General features: G+C 38.1%; 1 protein-coding gene across 1 annotated transcript; it reads left to right on the top strand.

The window, feature by feature from the left end:
* Positions 1-1,416: 1,416 nt before the first annotated feature.
* nek10 (NIMA-related kinase 10) lies at positions 1,417-13,842 on the top strand. The gene is given in 36 exon segments (XM_029450667.1): positions 1,417-1,487; positions 1,596-1,656; positions 1,777-1,916; positions 2,210-2,255; positions 2,257-2,306; positions 2,381-2,465; positions 2,565-2,606; positions 2,704-2,782; positions 2,862-2,929; positions 3,795-3,874; positions 3,950-4,036; positions 4,394-4,618; positions 4,757-4,896; positions 5,368-5,429; positions 5,504-5,575; positions 5,678-5,742; positions 5,893-5,995; positions 6,153-6,281; positions 6,390-6,527; positions 6,640-6,685; positions 6,777-6,898; positions 7,743-7,845; positions 7,920-7,995; positions 8,585-8,714; positions 8,826-8,896; positions 9,289-9,496; positions 9,674-9,746; positions 9,840-9,914; positions 9,992-10,037; positions 10,244-10,281; positions 10,423-10,523; positions 10,838-10,948; positions 11,443-11,548; positions 11,772-11,815; positions 12,434-12,489; positions 12,818-13,842. Coding segments are annotated over 36 exon segments (3,171 nt in total). The 3' UTR covers positions 12,840-13,842.
* The last annotated feature ends 274 nt before the right edge of the window (positions 13,843-14,116 follow it).

Genomic DNA, 14,116 nt, shown 5'->3' with positions numbered 1-14,116 from the left:
TTCTTCTTTAAATAGTTCACCGTAGCCTACAGTTTGACCAGACTTTGTGTGTGTGTTTACAACTCTGAGTCTTTAGATTCACATAAATATCCAGTGAAATTAGGGGGTAACTTTTGTTATTTTTCATTTATGTATGTAACACACCATATATAATCAATACGTTTACAATTAATTCAATGTTATATTTATCACGTTCAAAATGTTATTTTATATTTAATTCTAATACCATAAATAGTTTTACACAATATGTCTTTATGTCTAACATCTTTCATTTGAGTGTGTACAGTACAATGGTAAAATAAATGCGTTAAAGAATCTGGTTCATCATTGGAAAACAAATACATTTGTGTACAATATCTAAGAATTTGGAAAAATGTAGTTTTGTTGGATATATTGTAAAATAATTAATCAACGACATACCCTGGTGACGGAATGCGAATAGCGCCTGTTGTATCCATGGCAACCAGGACTCTCTAATACCGCTTACCTGGATTGGTCGGAAACGCTAACGTAAACTAACGTCTGCTGTTTCAAGAATTAATGTCGCCTATATATATATAATACTAAGGATAATAAAGCACAATTCGTATTTAGCAGTTCAAAAGCAACTGTCTACTGCTAGCTTGCGATGCTGGAGGAAGGGTAAGAGACGTTTGACTTGTCGTTTCTAAACTGCCAAACAAGAACAGCTCAATTCAACCGCTTCCTTTAGCCAAACATCTGTCATCCAAACGTCTAGCTAGCCCTCTAGAAGCTAGCAGTGGGGGAAGAAGTACGCCAAGGCTACTCAAAGCTTTTACTCAAGTCAAAGTCGCATTACCAAAGTGTAAACATACTTTGTTATGTAAGTAATTTGTTATTCTAAGTAGACTAAAAGTCCATACTTAATTAAAAGTAGTTTCCTAAAATATTTTATTTCTGATATCACTAGATTGTAATAATTGATACATTCATGTTTACATCACTTTAATTTTACAGCTGGTAAAGGTTTGAGCTAATTGGAATTACTTTATATACTTTATGTAGCTTAACCTATAATAATACATCAGAATGTATTAGTTGATTTGTAGTTTGTATTAATAATCTAGTTCTACAAAGTAACTAAAGATAACAGATAAACATAAATACAAATTTAATGAGCATTGTTGGAGGGAGCCTGAGATCTAAGCTATTCATTGTCATTGACTCCTTCACTGTAATTGGTGTGCATATCATAATAAACAACTTGAAACTTGATTAAGTACAATATTTGCCTCCAAAATAAAGAGTAGCAGAAGTATAAAATTGTACTTAAGTATAGTGTACTTGATTAAATGTACTTATTTAAGTTCCACCACTGTCTAAATGTCATTATGTGCCAAAAATGTTTGAAGTTGAACCACAGGTTACTCATGGAAACAAAGGGAAACATTGAAAATGTCCAATCCAGTTAAGAAATCGCGACAAGGAGAGAAAATGCTCCTGAAATCCAGAGGAATCCAGAGCAAGTAAGCCACGTCATCTTCTCCTTAGTCATTTAAAAATCTGTAACATCATTTAAAATTAATTTCCATGATATGACAAAACCAAATCACCTGATGAAGCTTGTTTTCCAGGGCTTCTCATGATCTCAGGAGGCTTCAGTCCCTGCTTGCCAAAAGCGTTCCCAGTCAAGAGGTGAACAACAACAAATGACGCATGCCATGAGTGTCTAGACATTTTGATAACAATCACAAACCAGCTCATATTTCTTCAGATCTGTGTGTATATTGTAGTATGAGACTCCATGTGTTGCAGGTGGCAGCGCTGAGTCACAGTAAAGCACGCAGCAGTAGAGCCAGCAGATCTCATAGCCTGCATCCTCCGAAAGATAGTAGCAACAGACAGAGGAGTGAGAGTGACATCTCCAGTGAAGCCTCTGAACTGGAAAAATTCAGGTTTTTCTTCAACATTTATAATCTTAAATAATTCTTTATTTCCAGCTTTCACCTCATCATATATATATATATATACATATCAATATACTATATTATGTTAATATGTTACACTAATTCTTCCAACATGTTCTGTATTTTATTTTTATTACATCTCTATATTAATACATTAACAAAAACTTGCTGACTCTGCTGCCATTAATCCCACTGCTGTCACTTTAAACCATACAGCCTATGCTTTAAACACGTTTCGGTCCAGCCCTATGGACCTAATTATATATATTTTCATTTTCCAGCATCACATACAAAAACCAAAGATGTTTCAGCAGCCACCCACTGCACTAAACTCTTCTCTGACATCCTTTCGTCTTTGGTAAAGAACAGACTGTGCAGGTAAAATATCTTTGAAATACATTTCATCTCTTGTCTCACAAAGGGCTTACTGACAATGTTTACTCCTTCCATAGTGAATGGATTGACCATGCACTGCCTGACTGTGTCCTTAGAGTTCTGATCTGCTTACGACTATTAATCAGAGATCCCCACCATCAGGTACAACTTGAAATTTCTTTATATTTTTTAGTGTTTATTTTGTATTGTATGAATACTTCATCTGTATAAAGACTGTCTCTTTTAAATGCTTTCTTTTAGAAAATGCTCCATCAGCTTCAAGGCATCAATTTACTTGCCAGGGTAAATGCTCTTTAAGAAGTTTCTCACATGCTTAAACAAGCCGTGTTTTGTGATTTATCCTCACATATCTCATGACATCCCCATTGCTCTCTTTCAGTATATGGAGCAGGTCACTGCCATGTACATATCTTGTGGCGAACAAGCGTTTGCTGTGCAGAAGCTGGTCACAATGACCTGTGAGTAATCTAAAGGCAATATCATATTGATAATATGAGTCTTGTGTACGTCCTCACCAACGCTGCGTTTGCCCCGCAGACATGTTTCAGAAGCTGTCTGCTATTGAAGATCAAAGGGTCAGGGTCATCGAGAGCGGCGCTCACAGGGTGAGTGATACGTTGAGATAAGGTTATCTGTGATTATGTGCTGTTTGTTTACAAATCATACTCATGTCTGAGATAAACTTAATGTCATAAAGATATTTATTCCTGTTGGTGTCACTCACTACATGTTGCATTTTGAATATATTTGTGCTAATTGAGAATGTTTTTTCTTTTCACTGTTTGGTTATTATATTCTGTTAGTTATTGATGTATTGTAATACTGGGGCTTGAGGAGGACACTGTTCTCCATCCAGCACTTTCCACAGAGCAGAAATGCTCCACTAGTACTGGCTGTATTCCCATTACATTTACACTGGATATTCATTTCCCCCAGCTAATAAACCTTTTCCATTTGAGAAACATTAGTACCTTTCTTATTCATGACCACCAATGGGTCGAAATGTGAAATTAACAAGCAAGATATTTCATAATCTAATTGACAGATTACAATAAAATTCCTCACAGATATTTATTTTCAAACCCTTTAGATATTACCAAGCTCTATTTTAGTGTCACCCACATGACAAACTTTACATTTTAGGCACTATGATTGCTCTAAGAATAGTAAAATTGTCTGTATTGGTGCTTGGTCCATCCAATACTTGATAATATGGGTGCTAGTGAACATTGCAGCTTCCATCTAGGGTGCAAATATTTGCACTCAGTTGTCAAATGAAGCAATAAAACCCATACGTAGGTTCATAGCACATATTTTACACTTACATTGTGAGATATATGACCATGTTAAGTGATGCTTTAATCGTAGCATGATGGTTAGTGAGTGCCTCAGCTCTTAGTTTATCATCTCAAATTATTTTACATTTAGAGAAGAAAGCGTTGAGTCTTTAATTAAGTAAACCGTTTCTAGACACTGGTGAAGCTCCTCTCCACAACTGATAGCAGTGTGCTGCTGGGAGCCCTGCTGGCTCTCACCACTTTGGCTGAGAGGTAAGCAAATACTTACTTTAATGCATTAAATACGTTTGTGATTTCATCTGTTTTAAGACTTTTCTTTCTCTTCAGCCCAGAATGCAAGGAGGAGATTGGCAAGCTTCCCATAGTGGAGAACCTACTTTTAATACTGCAAGAATATGACTTACTGTCAAAGAGGTACAAAATAACTTCTTTGTTGATGCACTGTCAGATGAAACGTTGCATCAAAGTTGTGGGAACCTCTCTTCCTTCATTAGTGCTGATAAAATACAAAGAACTAGACAAACAAATCAAGTTGCTTCAACTCCTCCTAGCTCATGCTTTCTCTTCTCATCTCATTTTATCTGGAACTAGACATTAATTTTGCAGTAACCCCTAACCCTAACCCTAACCCTATATGACCCGTTGTACCGAATATTAAACTAATCTTAATTCCCACAATTTAAGTGCAGTTGGAAAACAATTTAAAGACTTTAAACCAACATAAAAACAAGGAAACAAGCAAGGCTAGACTAAACCGGATGTTTGCTCCAGAATGAGTGCGGAGCTGCTGAGGCTCCTGTCCCCGGTGTGGCAGGTGAGGGAGCAGGTGAGGGAGTTGGAGGGTCTGCCGGTGCTGCTGAGCCTGCTGTATGGCCAGCACCTCAAGCTGCTGTGGAGCGTCGCCTGGGTCCTGGTCCAACTCTGTGAGGATCCCAACACCAGGACGGAAATCCGGAGCTGGGGCGGCGTGCAGCAGCTTCTCCGGCTGCTCAACAGGTGTGGGAGACAATTAAAGTGTATTTGATGTTATATGAATACGAGACATTTCAGTTATAAAGCTTCGTTTTGAGGCAAAAAACAGATGACAAAGGAGTGTTATTTATATTATTTTGTGACAAACAAAATAACTCACAGCGACAGGCAGTACGTCTCTGACCGCTCGTCCATCGAGACGCTCTCAAGCGCCAACGCAGCCGGCCGCATCCAGAGAGAGCACATCAGAGAGGAGCTCAGCCCGCAGGAGGAGGTGGACAACACTATGGCCCTGCAGTCAGGTCAGGGACAATGAAACTTATCACACACACACACACACACTGCATATACATTATTGCATTTTATTTAGGGTTTCTTGAGAGTTACAAATCAGCCACTAATATATTTTCCCCTTAATAATACAAGATGGTGAGTAAGGCCTGTGTGCTTTCCACTGCACAGTAAATTCTTCCCTCAGAGGAGTCTTATCAGTTGCTCAGAATGTAAACCACTGAGACTTGACTTACTGTATCTATGGAGGGAAAAGGGTTGTAAATGTTCTAAAGACAGCACTATGAACATTTATTTTGGGTAAAACACATAAATATTTTGTTACATCTGTCCCAATAAGTATCTGCAAAGAACTTTACAATCTAAAATGCGTCAGTGTTTCCAGTCTTTGTTCTTCCTGTGGTTTTGGGTGATTCTGAGGCTATAAGATTGCCTGTATGGGATCTTAAATTAAGTCATATCCCCTTTAATCCCTTTTCCAGCCTGCTGTACAGTTTTGACTGAACTTAGTCTGGATGACACATCTGCTCACCACATTGTGCAGGTAATGCTATATAATCACTACATGTCAAATATCTTTAAGCATTGCGTCAATTAATCTTGACATTTGTTTCTTAGGAAAATGGGGTATATATAATCGCAAAGTTGATTTTACCACAAAGCCCTGGACCAACGGGGACATCTTTACAGGTATATAGCTTGGTATATATATTAAATTGCATGATATTGTAGATGTAGATGTTGTAACTTCCTGGATGTAATATATGTGTACGTTTGTTTGCGTAACGACAGTGCTATGGGTTTCGGACTCTCCGGTTTCTCTTTAGCATGGAAAGAAACAGACATCTGTTTAAGAGGTGATGTTCCAACATATTTAATTTCAAAAAAGAAAACATGTATAACCTTAAGTTCATGTCAAGCATTCATCTTCTAAATGTGGCTACTTTTGGATATCTGTTTTGGAAAGAATCTCCAGTGCTGTCATGTAATCTCTTTATCCATCTCAGACTCTTTCCCACAGACCTCTTTGAGTTGTTTATTGATGTTGGACATTATGTGCGGGACCTCACGGCCTACAAGGGACTTCAAACCAAAGTTTCCCTCTACACTGTAAGAGACCAGCTTCTAAATGGATTCAGCTGTTTATTCAGTTGGTTTTTGGCTGTAAAATAAAACTAAATATTACTGTGAATAAAAGCATGTAGATTGACGAGGAGGATTCTTTTCCTGGCAAATGAATGGAGTTCTGTATGTTTTAAAAATGCAGGAAGAGGAAGTGGACAGTCTAAAAGAGAGCATCGAGACTGTAGACCAGAACCGACCTCCCCTTAAAGTCATTAACGGCTACTCAATACTGGACCATCTGGGCACCGGCGCCTTCGGAAGCGTCTTTAAGGTGCGTCATTCTCAAAACAGCAGTGTTAGCTTGGGTTCATTTTGCTTCTTTGTAACCACGTGGTTCACTTGAAGTGTCTCTGGTTTTAATAATTATACTCAACAACAGGTCCGAAAGCACAGTGGTCAGAACCTCCTGGCTCTGAAGGAGGTGAACCTCCATAACCCGGCGTTTGGCAAAGACAAGAAGTCCAGAGACAGTAACGCGGAGAAAATCATCGCTGAGCTCACGATCGTCAAAGAGCAGGCACAAAGTTTCAATTTTGATCATTGAAAGTCAATTTAGTAAAACACGCTATCTGAACACGTACGGCCATATTTTGTGTTGTTCATGTGTTCCTGGGTTCTTCTCTCTCTAGATGACACACCCAAACATTGTTAAATATTACAAGACATTTTTGGAAGGTGAGGATAACTTTAGCCCCCAGCTATTGTAAGGAAGGAATACAACACAAGTTAAAAACCAAAAACTCCACTATACCGTTCTTTTTTGTAGTCGACAAGCTGTACATCGTGATGGAGCTGATCGAGGGAGTGCCGCTGGCTGAACATTTTAACTCTCTGAAGGAGAAGCAGCAGAATTTCACAGAAGACAGAATTTGGAATATATTCATACAGGTAACAACTCTTGAACTTAATCATCTTTGGGGAAACAAATCTCCACTTGGTATTGGTCCGATGTTCACACACAACTGTCACGTGACAAAAAGTAGATTCATCATTTTGTCATTTGCCTATTTGCTTTATCTCACATATGTAACCATAACCCAAACACTGAATAACCATCAATAACTGGCAGCTCAACAGACTTTTTACTGAAATGATTCTACTTCCAGATGTGCAGTGGTGGAAAAAGTATTCAGATCCTGTACTTAAGTAAAAGTACAAATACCCCATTACTACAGTAGACGGTGAACATACAGTAAAAGTCTTATATTTCTCTCATGCTGCGATTAAGAGCCAAAAGTAACGGATAAATGTTAAAATGTCACTCAAAGTGGTAGTAGGAATGCAAACTTGATCAAACCAAATAGAAAGAGTTCAACAGTTCTGGGATTTCTATCCTTTGTGTTAAACAAATATTGTATAATTTAAAATATGAAATAACATCTAGTTTAATGAACGCATTTGGAACATGACTTTGTGTTGGTGAAGGGGCCACTCGAGCTCATCAGATAGGAATGTGGGGGCACGTCAGACAAAAGAAGTTGGGAACCACGGCAGTACAACACTCTTTCCTGCACATTCCCAGCACTACAAAATATACTTTTTTTCCCCCCATTCTCCAGCTGTTGAGGAATTTCAGCCCAGCGTATTTCTGAGCTCATTGCCAATAGTTTTGGATAAAAGCCTAAACATATAAATGCAAAGGGGAGACACTTTGGCTCAACGGAAACGTCTTAGTCTCTCCAAAGTCCTTTTAATAACATAATTACTAATCAATATATATTTTCTCCCTCAGATGTGTCTGGCACTGAGGTACCTGCACCTGGAAAAGAGAATAGTCCACCGCGACCTCACACCAAACAACATCATGCTGGGTGAAAAGGACAAAGTCACCATCAGTGAGTGTCAACAGTTGATCTCCCTGTCTCGTCTTATTATAAGAGTTTAACCGCCGTCTTTCTTCTACTTGAAGCTGACTTCGGCCTCGCTAAGCAGAAACAGGAGAACAGCAAGCTAACGTCAGTGGTCGGCACCATCCTTTACTCCTGGTGAGGAAATTCATTGTGAGCATCCAGCTGCTAATAGATACTGTCAGGACTTTTCATCGGGTCTTTTATTCTCTTTCCCTTATTAACCATTAAGTTCTAGAAAAAGATCTGTTTAACAATTTTAATATTTTTTTTCACAACTGTGTGCATCATTTAATTAAGCAAATGTCAGCGTAGCTAGAAAATGTGTTGTGGGTGAACCAAGCCTTTATGGAAGTATGGCAGAGCAGTTTTTATGTTTTTACAGCCTGTTAGCAACTTAGAGAAACAGCAGATACAGCCGCTCAAGTGTGTTTATGGTCCTGACAACAGCTGTGTGTTTGTGTGCTGTTGTACTTATACGCTTGTGAGGGTCAATCTGAGTGGAGAGTGAGGACATATTTCTATGTGGAGACATGTTTTCCTGTCTGTTTAGGTAAAGTAGTGTTGGATACTAGAGGGAATGCATTATGAAGGTTCTGCAGTAACACATATACACATTTGTGTGTGTGTGTGTGCATGTGTGTGTGTGTGTGTGTGTGTGTGTGTGTGTGTGTGTGTGTGTGTGTGTGTGTGTGTATGTGTGTGTGTGTGTGTGTGTGTGTGTTAGTCCAGAGGTGGTGAAGAACGAGCCGTATGGAGAGAAAGCAGACGTCTGGGCTTTGGGCTGCCTCCTCTACCAGATGGCCACTTTACAACCTCCGTTCTACAGCAGTAACATGCTGTCGCTGGCCAGCAAGGTTACATGAACACATACACACACACACACACACATAAAAAAACACACTCTTGACATGTTTTTCTCTCCGCCCTTTATTTAATGTTCTTTGCTTCTTATCCTCTGCTGGTAGATTGTCGAGGCCGTCTACGAGCCGATAGAAGAAGGAGCTTTCTCAGAGAGAGTCACAGACATGATCAGATGGTGAGACTTTTATTTTGAAACTATGGAAATAGATGTATCAAGGTTTGTTAATACTGAATTATTAAAGGCAAAGCTTAAGCTTAAATTTAAGATTGGACATCATCCTGAGTACCATTTCACATTACTGGCAATCATTTTGATCCATTTGATTGGTTAAAAAAACAAGCTTTTATTGGCTTTAACTCACCGAGTCTGCTTTACCTGAGTAGTTTATTAGAGTTTAGAACCACTAAGACTATTACAAATCCATTTAAAATAACTAGCATAATCATCTATGACATACATTTTATCCCATTGTAATTTTTTGTCATTCAATGTTTTAGATTAGAAGTAATTTAATACTAAAGTCAGTCAGTCTCTAACGTAGGCTATTTAATGGGACGTCCTGCCAGGTGTTTGAGTCCAGATGCAGACCAGCGGCCGGACATCATGGCCGTCAGCTCCAGGATCTCTGACCTTATGATGAGGCTGATGGACGGCCTCTACACTTCCCAGAATGCACTGGAAAGAAGAGCAGAGAGAGACAGGAAACGAGCGCAGAAGTACTTCCTGGAGAGGCACAAAAGCAGGACGGACTGCTGTCACTCAAACTTGTCTCAGGTGAATTGGATTTTGAAAAATGTAAAGAACGTCCTTAAGGAACATTTAGATTAGATATCGTGTTGAACAAAGAGGGGACTGATGACTGTGTAAATGTGTGATTAAACAAGATATTTATTATTATGTTATTTTTAGTATTTCCTGCAGGGTTAAAAAAGAATGCTGCTTTCTTTGCAGGAAAAATCCTTAATGACTCAATCGCTAACCCCACGCTCTTCTGCAGCCTGTAGTTCAAACCACAGCGAGCGAGGTAACTCTGTTTCAGACTGCAGAGAATTTAACACAGGCTGGGAAAGATTTGGCATCAAAATGAATGTAAATAATTATGCGTGTGTGTTTTTAGATGATGCCTCAGATGGTGATGTTGAACCATGCGATACCAACATCGACACCGCTGCTTTTAAAGGAAAACACTACGGTTAGTTCTCTGTTGGTGGTGATGTTTTCCAGATAGCTTGACTCACTGTTTTTGATTTTGGCTTGTTTTGATCAAAGGATTAAAGACCAGTGCCTGTGTTACACCCGACCAAATTCAATCTGGGTGAGTAAAAAATCTCACATTACCTATTTCTGTGTGTTCAGTGAGAAATGTATATTGTATATATAATATATATAGGGCACAGTATCATCATTTGTAATGTAAAATGTTATTTGTGAATGGAGACGCACAAACACCCAGGCAATAACAGATTAATCATATCTGATACAATTTATTGATTTGCCTTTTCAATGTTCTTCTCATCTCAGGGGGGATTATGCAGCTGCAAAGATTAAACCAAGACCAGGTACTTTTTCAAACCTGATGGGATCGCGTAACACAAAATAAGTCAAAGAGCAGATGTTCTAAAGGTCTCTTATAAAATGTGTGTGTCCTGTTTATTTCGCCTCAGTCCGTCTGTGTGTCTGTGGTTTTGCTCTTACCTCAGTGTCAGCAGGGATCTGTGTCTCCCAGAAGAAGGTTCGGCAGATTGATGATCCCATTCAGAGGCTCCTTGTGCAGCTGCACAAAATTATTTACATCACTCAGGTACAGTAATGCAACATTTGTTAGATCTTATCAAAGTTTAGTTTAACACTGCATGCATATCTCATCGGTCCACCTCTAGTGATTCTGTTTTTTATAAACGTGAATACATTTTAAGAGGGTCAATCGTATGTTAAGAGGGTTTTATGACTGTTTATGATTCATTCTGTCACAAATCCATCAACAAACTTTAAACCACATGCACATAAACATGCAAAACTGTTTTTCTTCCTCACATAAAGCTGACTCAGGACGGATACTTGAATGTGAATGAGAACCGTATATATTAACTCTGATTGCCTTTTATTCATCTCCAGCTTCCACCTGCTCCGCACCACAATATCAAACGACGGGTCATTGAAAGATTTAAAAAGTCTCTGTTCCACTTTGGGAGCGATCCATACAACCTGAAAGTGGAGCTCAGCAAGGTTTGTACGGTCGACTTACAAAACAGTCCAAAACCCAAAGATATGTTGTCACATTAGACAAGAAAAGCAGAAAATCTTCACAAGTAGAAGCTGCAACACGAGAATGTAAACAATGTTATTTTTCTTTTAAGCAACTAACCGATTAATCGGCCAATAGTTTTAGCTCTTAATCAAACATAACTTCAGTGATGTGGCCACAAACTGTTCTTTTTTACGTTACCCTTCCCTCATCAGATTTATTGCAATTTAGCACGTGTTTGTGTTATTTGTGTCTGACAGTCTGATGTCATTTATTCATGTTTATTACTAGAAAAGGGGTATTAATGTTTGAACTGGGGTACATCATCTTTCATTTGAATCTTTTTCCTCTTTTAGTTATTAATAGTGAAATGATATTCCCCATCCTAATTCTGTCATATTATTTTATGATATTGGGGGAGTGTGTTGCGGCCCCCATTCAGCAAAATGAGGATGTCCTTCCTGTTTCCCTGTAGCTCCTCCAGACCTCTCCAGAGCTGATGGAGTTAGGTGCAGCCAGTTCAGACTGGTGGCCTCTGGTGCATCACTTCTCAGGGGAGCCCCATGCTGCTGACAGCACAGGTACACTCAAAGTTACTATTACCACAGCTTCACCCTACACATCAAACACAAACTACTGCAGGCTCTTTGGCAGATCTCCTCTTACACAAACTCAAAAGGAGATTAATGTTGTAATCTGCTGCGTTTTTGGCAATTTGTGCTTTTCTACATCATCATCTAGTAAATCTGGTGAGCAAATGTAATGTCAAGTATGTGCATCTTAGTTTCTCTCTGTTTCTGACAGATGATGGGAATCTCAAAGATGGAGTCACCTATCAGCAGATGCAGGTCAGCGATCTGGATTTTTATGTTTTGAAAAACAAGTCCTACCAGTTGTTCATGATTTAATCTATAAAATAAAGTTGGTCAGTAAAACCTTTTTGCGAAATATGCTTACTCACTTTCGAGCTGAGTTAGATCGATGACACTCTCATCTCTGTTCGTTGAATATTAAGCTACAGCTTAGCTTAGCACAAAGTCTGGAAGCAGGGGAAACAGCTAGCCACTGCGTCCGACCAAGAAATAGTTCCAGCACATAACCCCTTTAAACACACAAGATATAAAAGTGTTAATTAGTGAGTTTCTGATTCTGATTTTGTTACCTGTTTTCCTCCTGCTTCCAGTCGTTATGCTAAGCTAAGCTAAGCTATCCGGCTGCTGGCTGTAGCTTCATATTTAACGAAAGTATTTCCCAAAATGTAAAAACTATTCCTTCCATGTAAAAAGAATGAATAAATATGTTCTTTAACAGAAACCAAATGTTAATAGTTTTACTCTGTAAGAGCAGGTGTCACCTTTGTTTTTGGATCTAGTGTCTCATTGCGGAATAAAATTCTTTAATTTCCGCTTCACATTCATATTGAATCTGCCAGTGAAGGGATTTCCTCTACAAATGTTTCTTTTCAGGGGATTGTAGAAGAGCTGCTGGAGGAGAACAGCTACTATGAGGCAACACACAGCAGGTGATATTGATTCTGACGCATAAACTTCAATCGTTATTAATAATTAAAAGCTGTAAAAGTGTTGCGATCACTTTCCTACAATGAGTTATGATTGTCTGAAGCCTCAATGGACAAATGTAACAAATAATTAATATAAAGAAATAATAATTGAACGATTTTTATTTCCTTTGCCGTGTGTTATTGGTTTCTGAACTTACTGCTGTGAACAAAGTGTAAACAAAAGGGCAATTATAGTAAAAGTCATAGATATTCTTAACATTTTAATTACCAAATGAGCTGCTGTGGTTCAGATAATTATAATATTTGTTGTGCTTTATGTTCATTTTAGGATCGTAGTGAAAAAGAAATGACCAAGAAAACAAGTGACTATCGTTCATATGAATTCACAAAAATACTTCATGTACACTTGAAATGTAAATAACCTTAATTAAAATCCTCGTACTAGTAATTTATCATTTTTAACATATTATGACATTAAGTATTTGTTTCTCCTTAAATTATTTATTACTCAGCTTAGTTATTGTTGTGATAAGGCTGCTGTAACATGTTGCACTACTCCAGGTCTGCAACAAACAATTAGTCAACGACATTTATATAAATACATTTGATTTGATGTGATCAAATTGACAAACTTGTTTGACCAAAAATCCCAAATCCAAAGATCTTGAATGTTGCAGATTTGTTTTCTGTTGATCGTCTAATCGTTGCAGCTACACCACAAACCTCTTTGCTCCTCAGGTATTGATTATTTGCACACATTTTGATGCAACTGTGTGAATCTCCAAAGATAATTATCCCACAGTACTGTATATGCACGTGCTCGGAATGTAGTTTGAAGATGATTTATATTTATTTCTGCCAGTTCAGCCCATGAGAAGTTTCTCATATCAAAGAAACAACTGACTTGACCTCCAACACTATCCAAAGCTTTTTATCTGCTTGTGTGAAGTTACTTTCTTCTCGCACTTTAAATTGTCAGCACCAGACTCAGCAGTTTGACTGTTTTAACTCCTCGCTGCAGGACCGCACATCACAGCATGTGTTTCCTCTGGCTGCGATTCAAAGCCGCAAAGCCAAACATCCTAAAGAGCCGATATTAAACCAACCTTCACTTTGATTCAACCTCAATTTTCAAACATATAAAATGTCTGACTGCAGCTTTGGCAGAAAAAAATATTTAAAAAAGGTGAAATTTGAACTATATGCACTTAAAAATACTGCTCTCATTTTCAAGATGATTAACATCTGAAATATACTTTATTTTATTTTATGTAATTCACTGAATGTTTCCTCTGTTTGTGTGAGTGGCATCTTTTGTATGCACTTTAATCCAAAGGGGATTTGTCAGTATATGTCTATTTTCATATGATATACAAAATAAACTGTATTTAATGCAGACAATGGCCTGTTGTGATCATTTACTTTTTAACCTTAAACATGTTTTCCTTTGTTGCTGTACGGTGAGGAAAGTCCACCTTGAACTGGAAGTGAGTGAGCAGGATAAAACGTTCAGGTTGGAACAGATATAGTGAGCAGTGGTGGACCATGCAGATATTTTAGTTATACTAGTATTAATGCAACAATTAAAAAAAAAACTCCATTACAAGTAAGATACATTCAAAATCTT

This window comes from Cottoperca gobio, chromosome 16 (assembly GCF_900634415.1).
Source record: "Cottoperca gobio chromosome 16, fCotGob3.1, whole genome shotgun sequence".
Lineage (NCBI taxonomy): Eukaryota > Metazoa > Chordata > Actinopteri > Perciformes > Bovichtidae > Cottoperca > Cottoperca gobio.
This window is presented reverse-complemented; position numbering and strand designations above follow the sequence as displayed.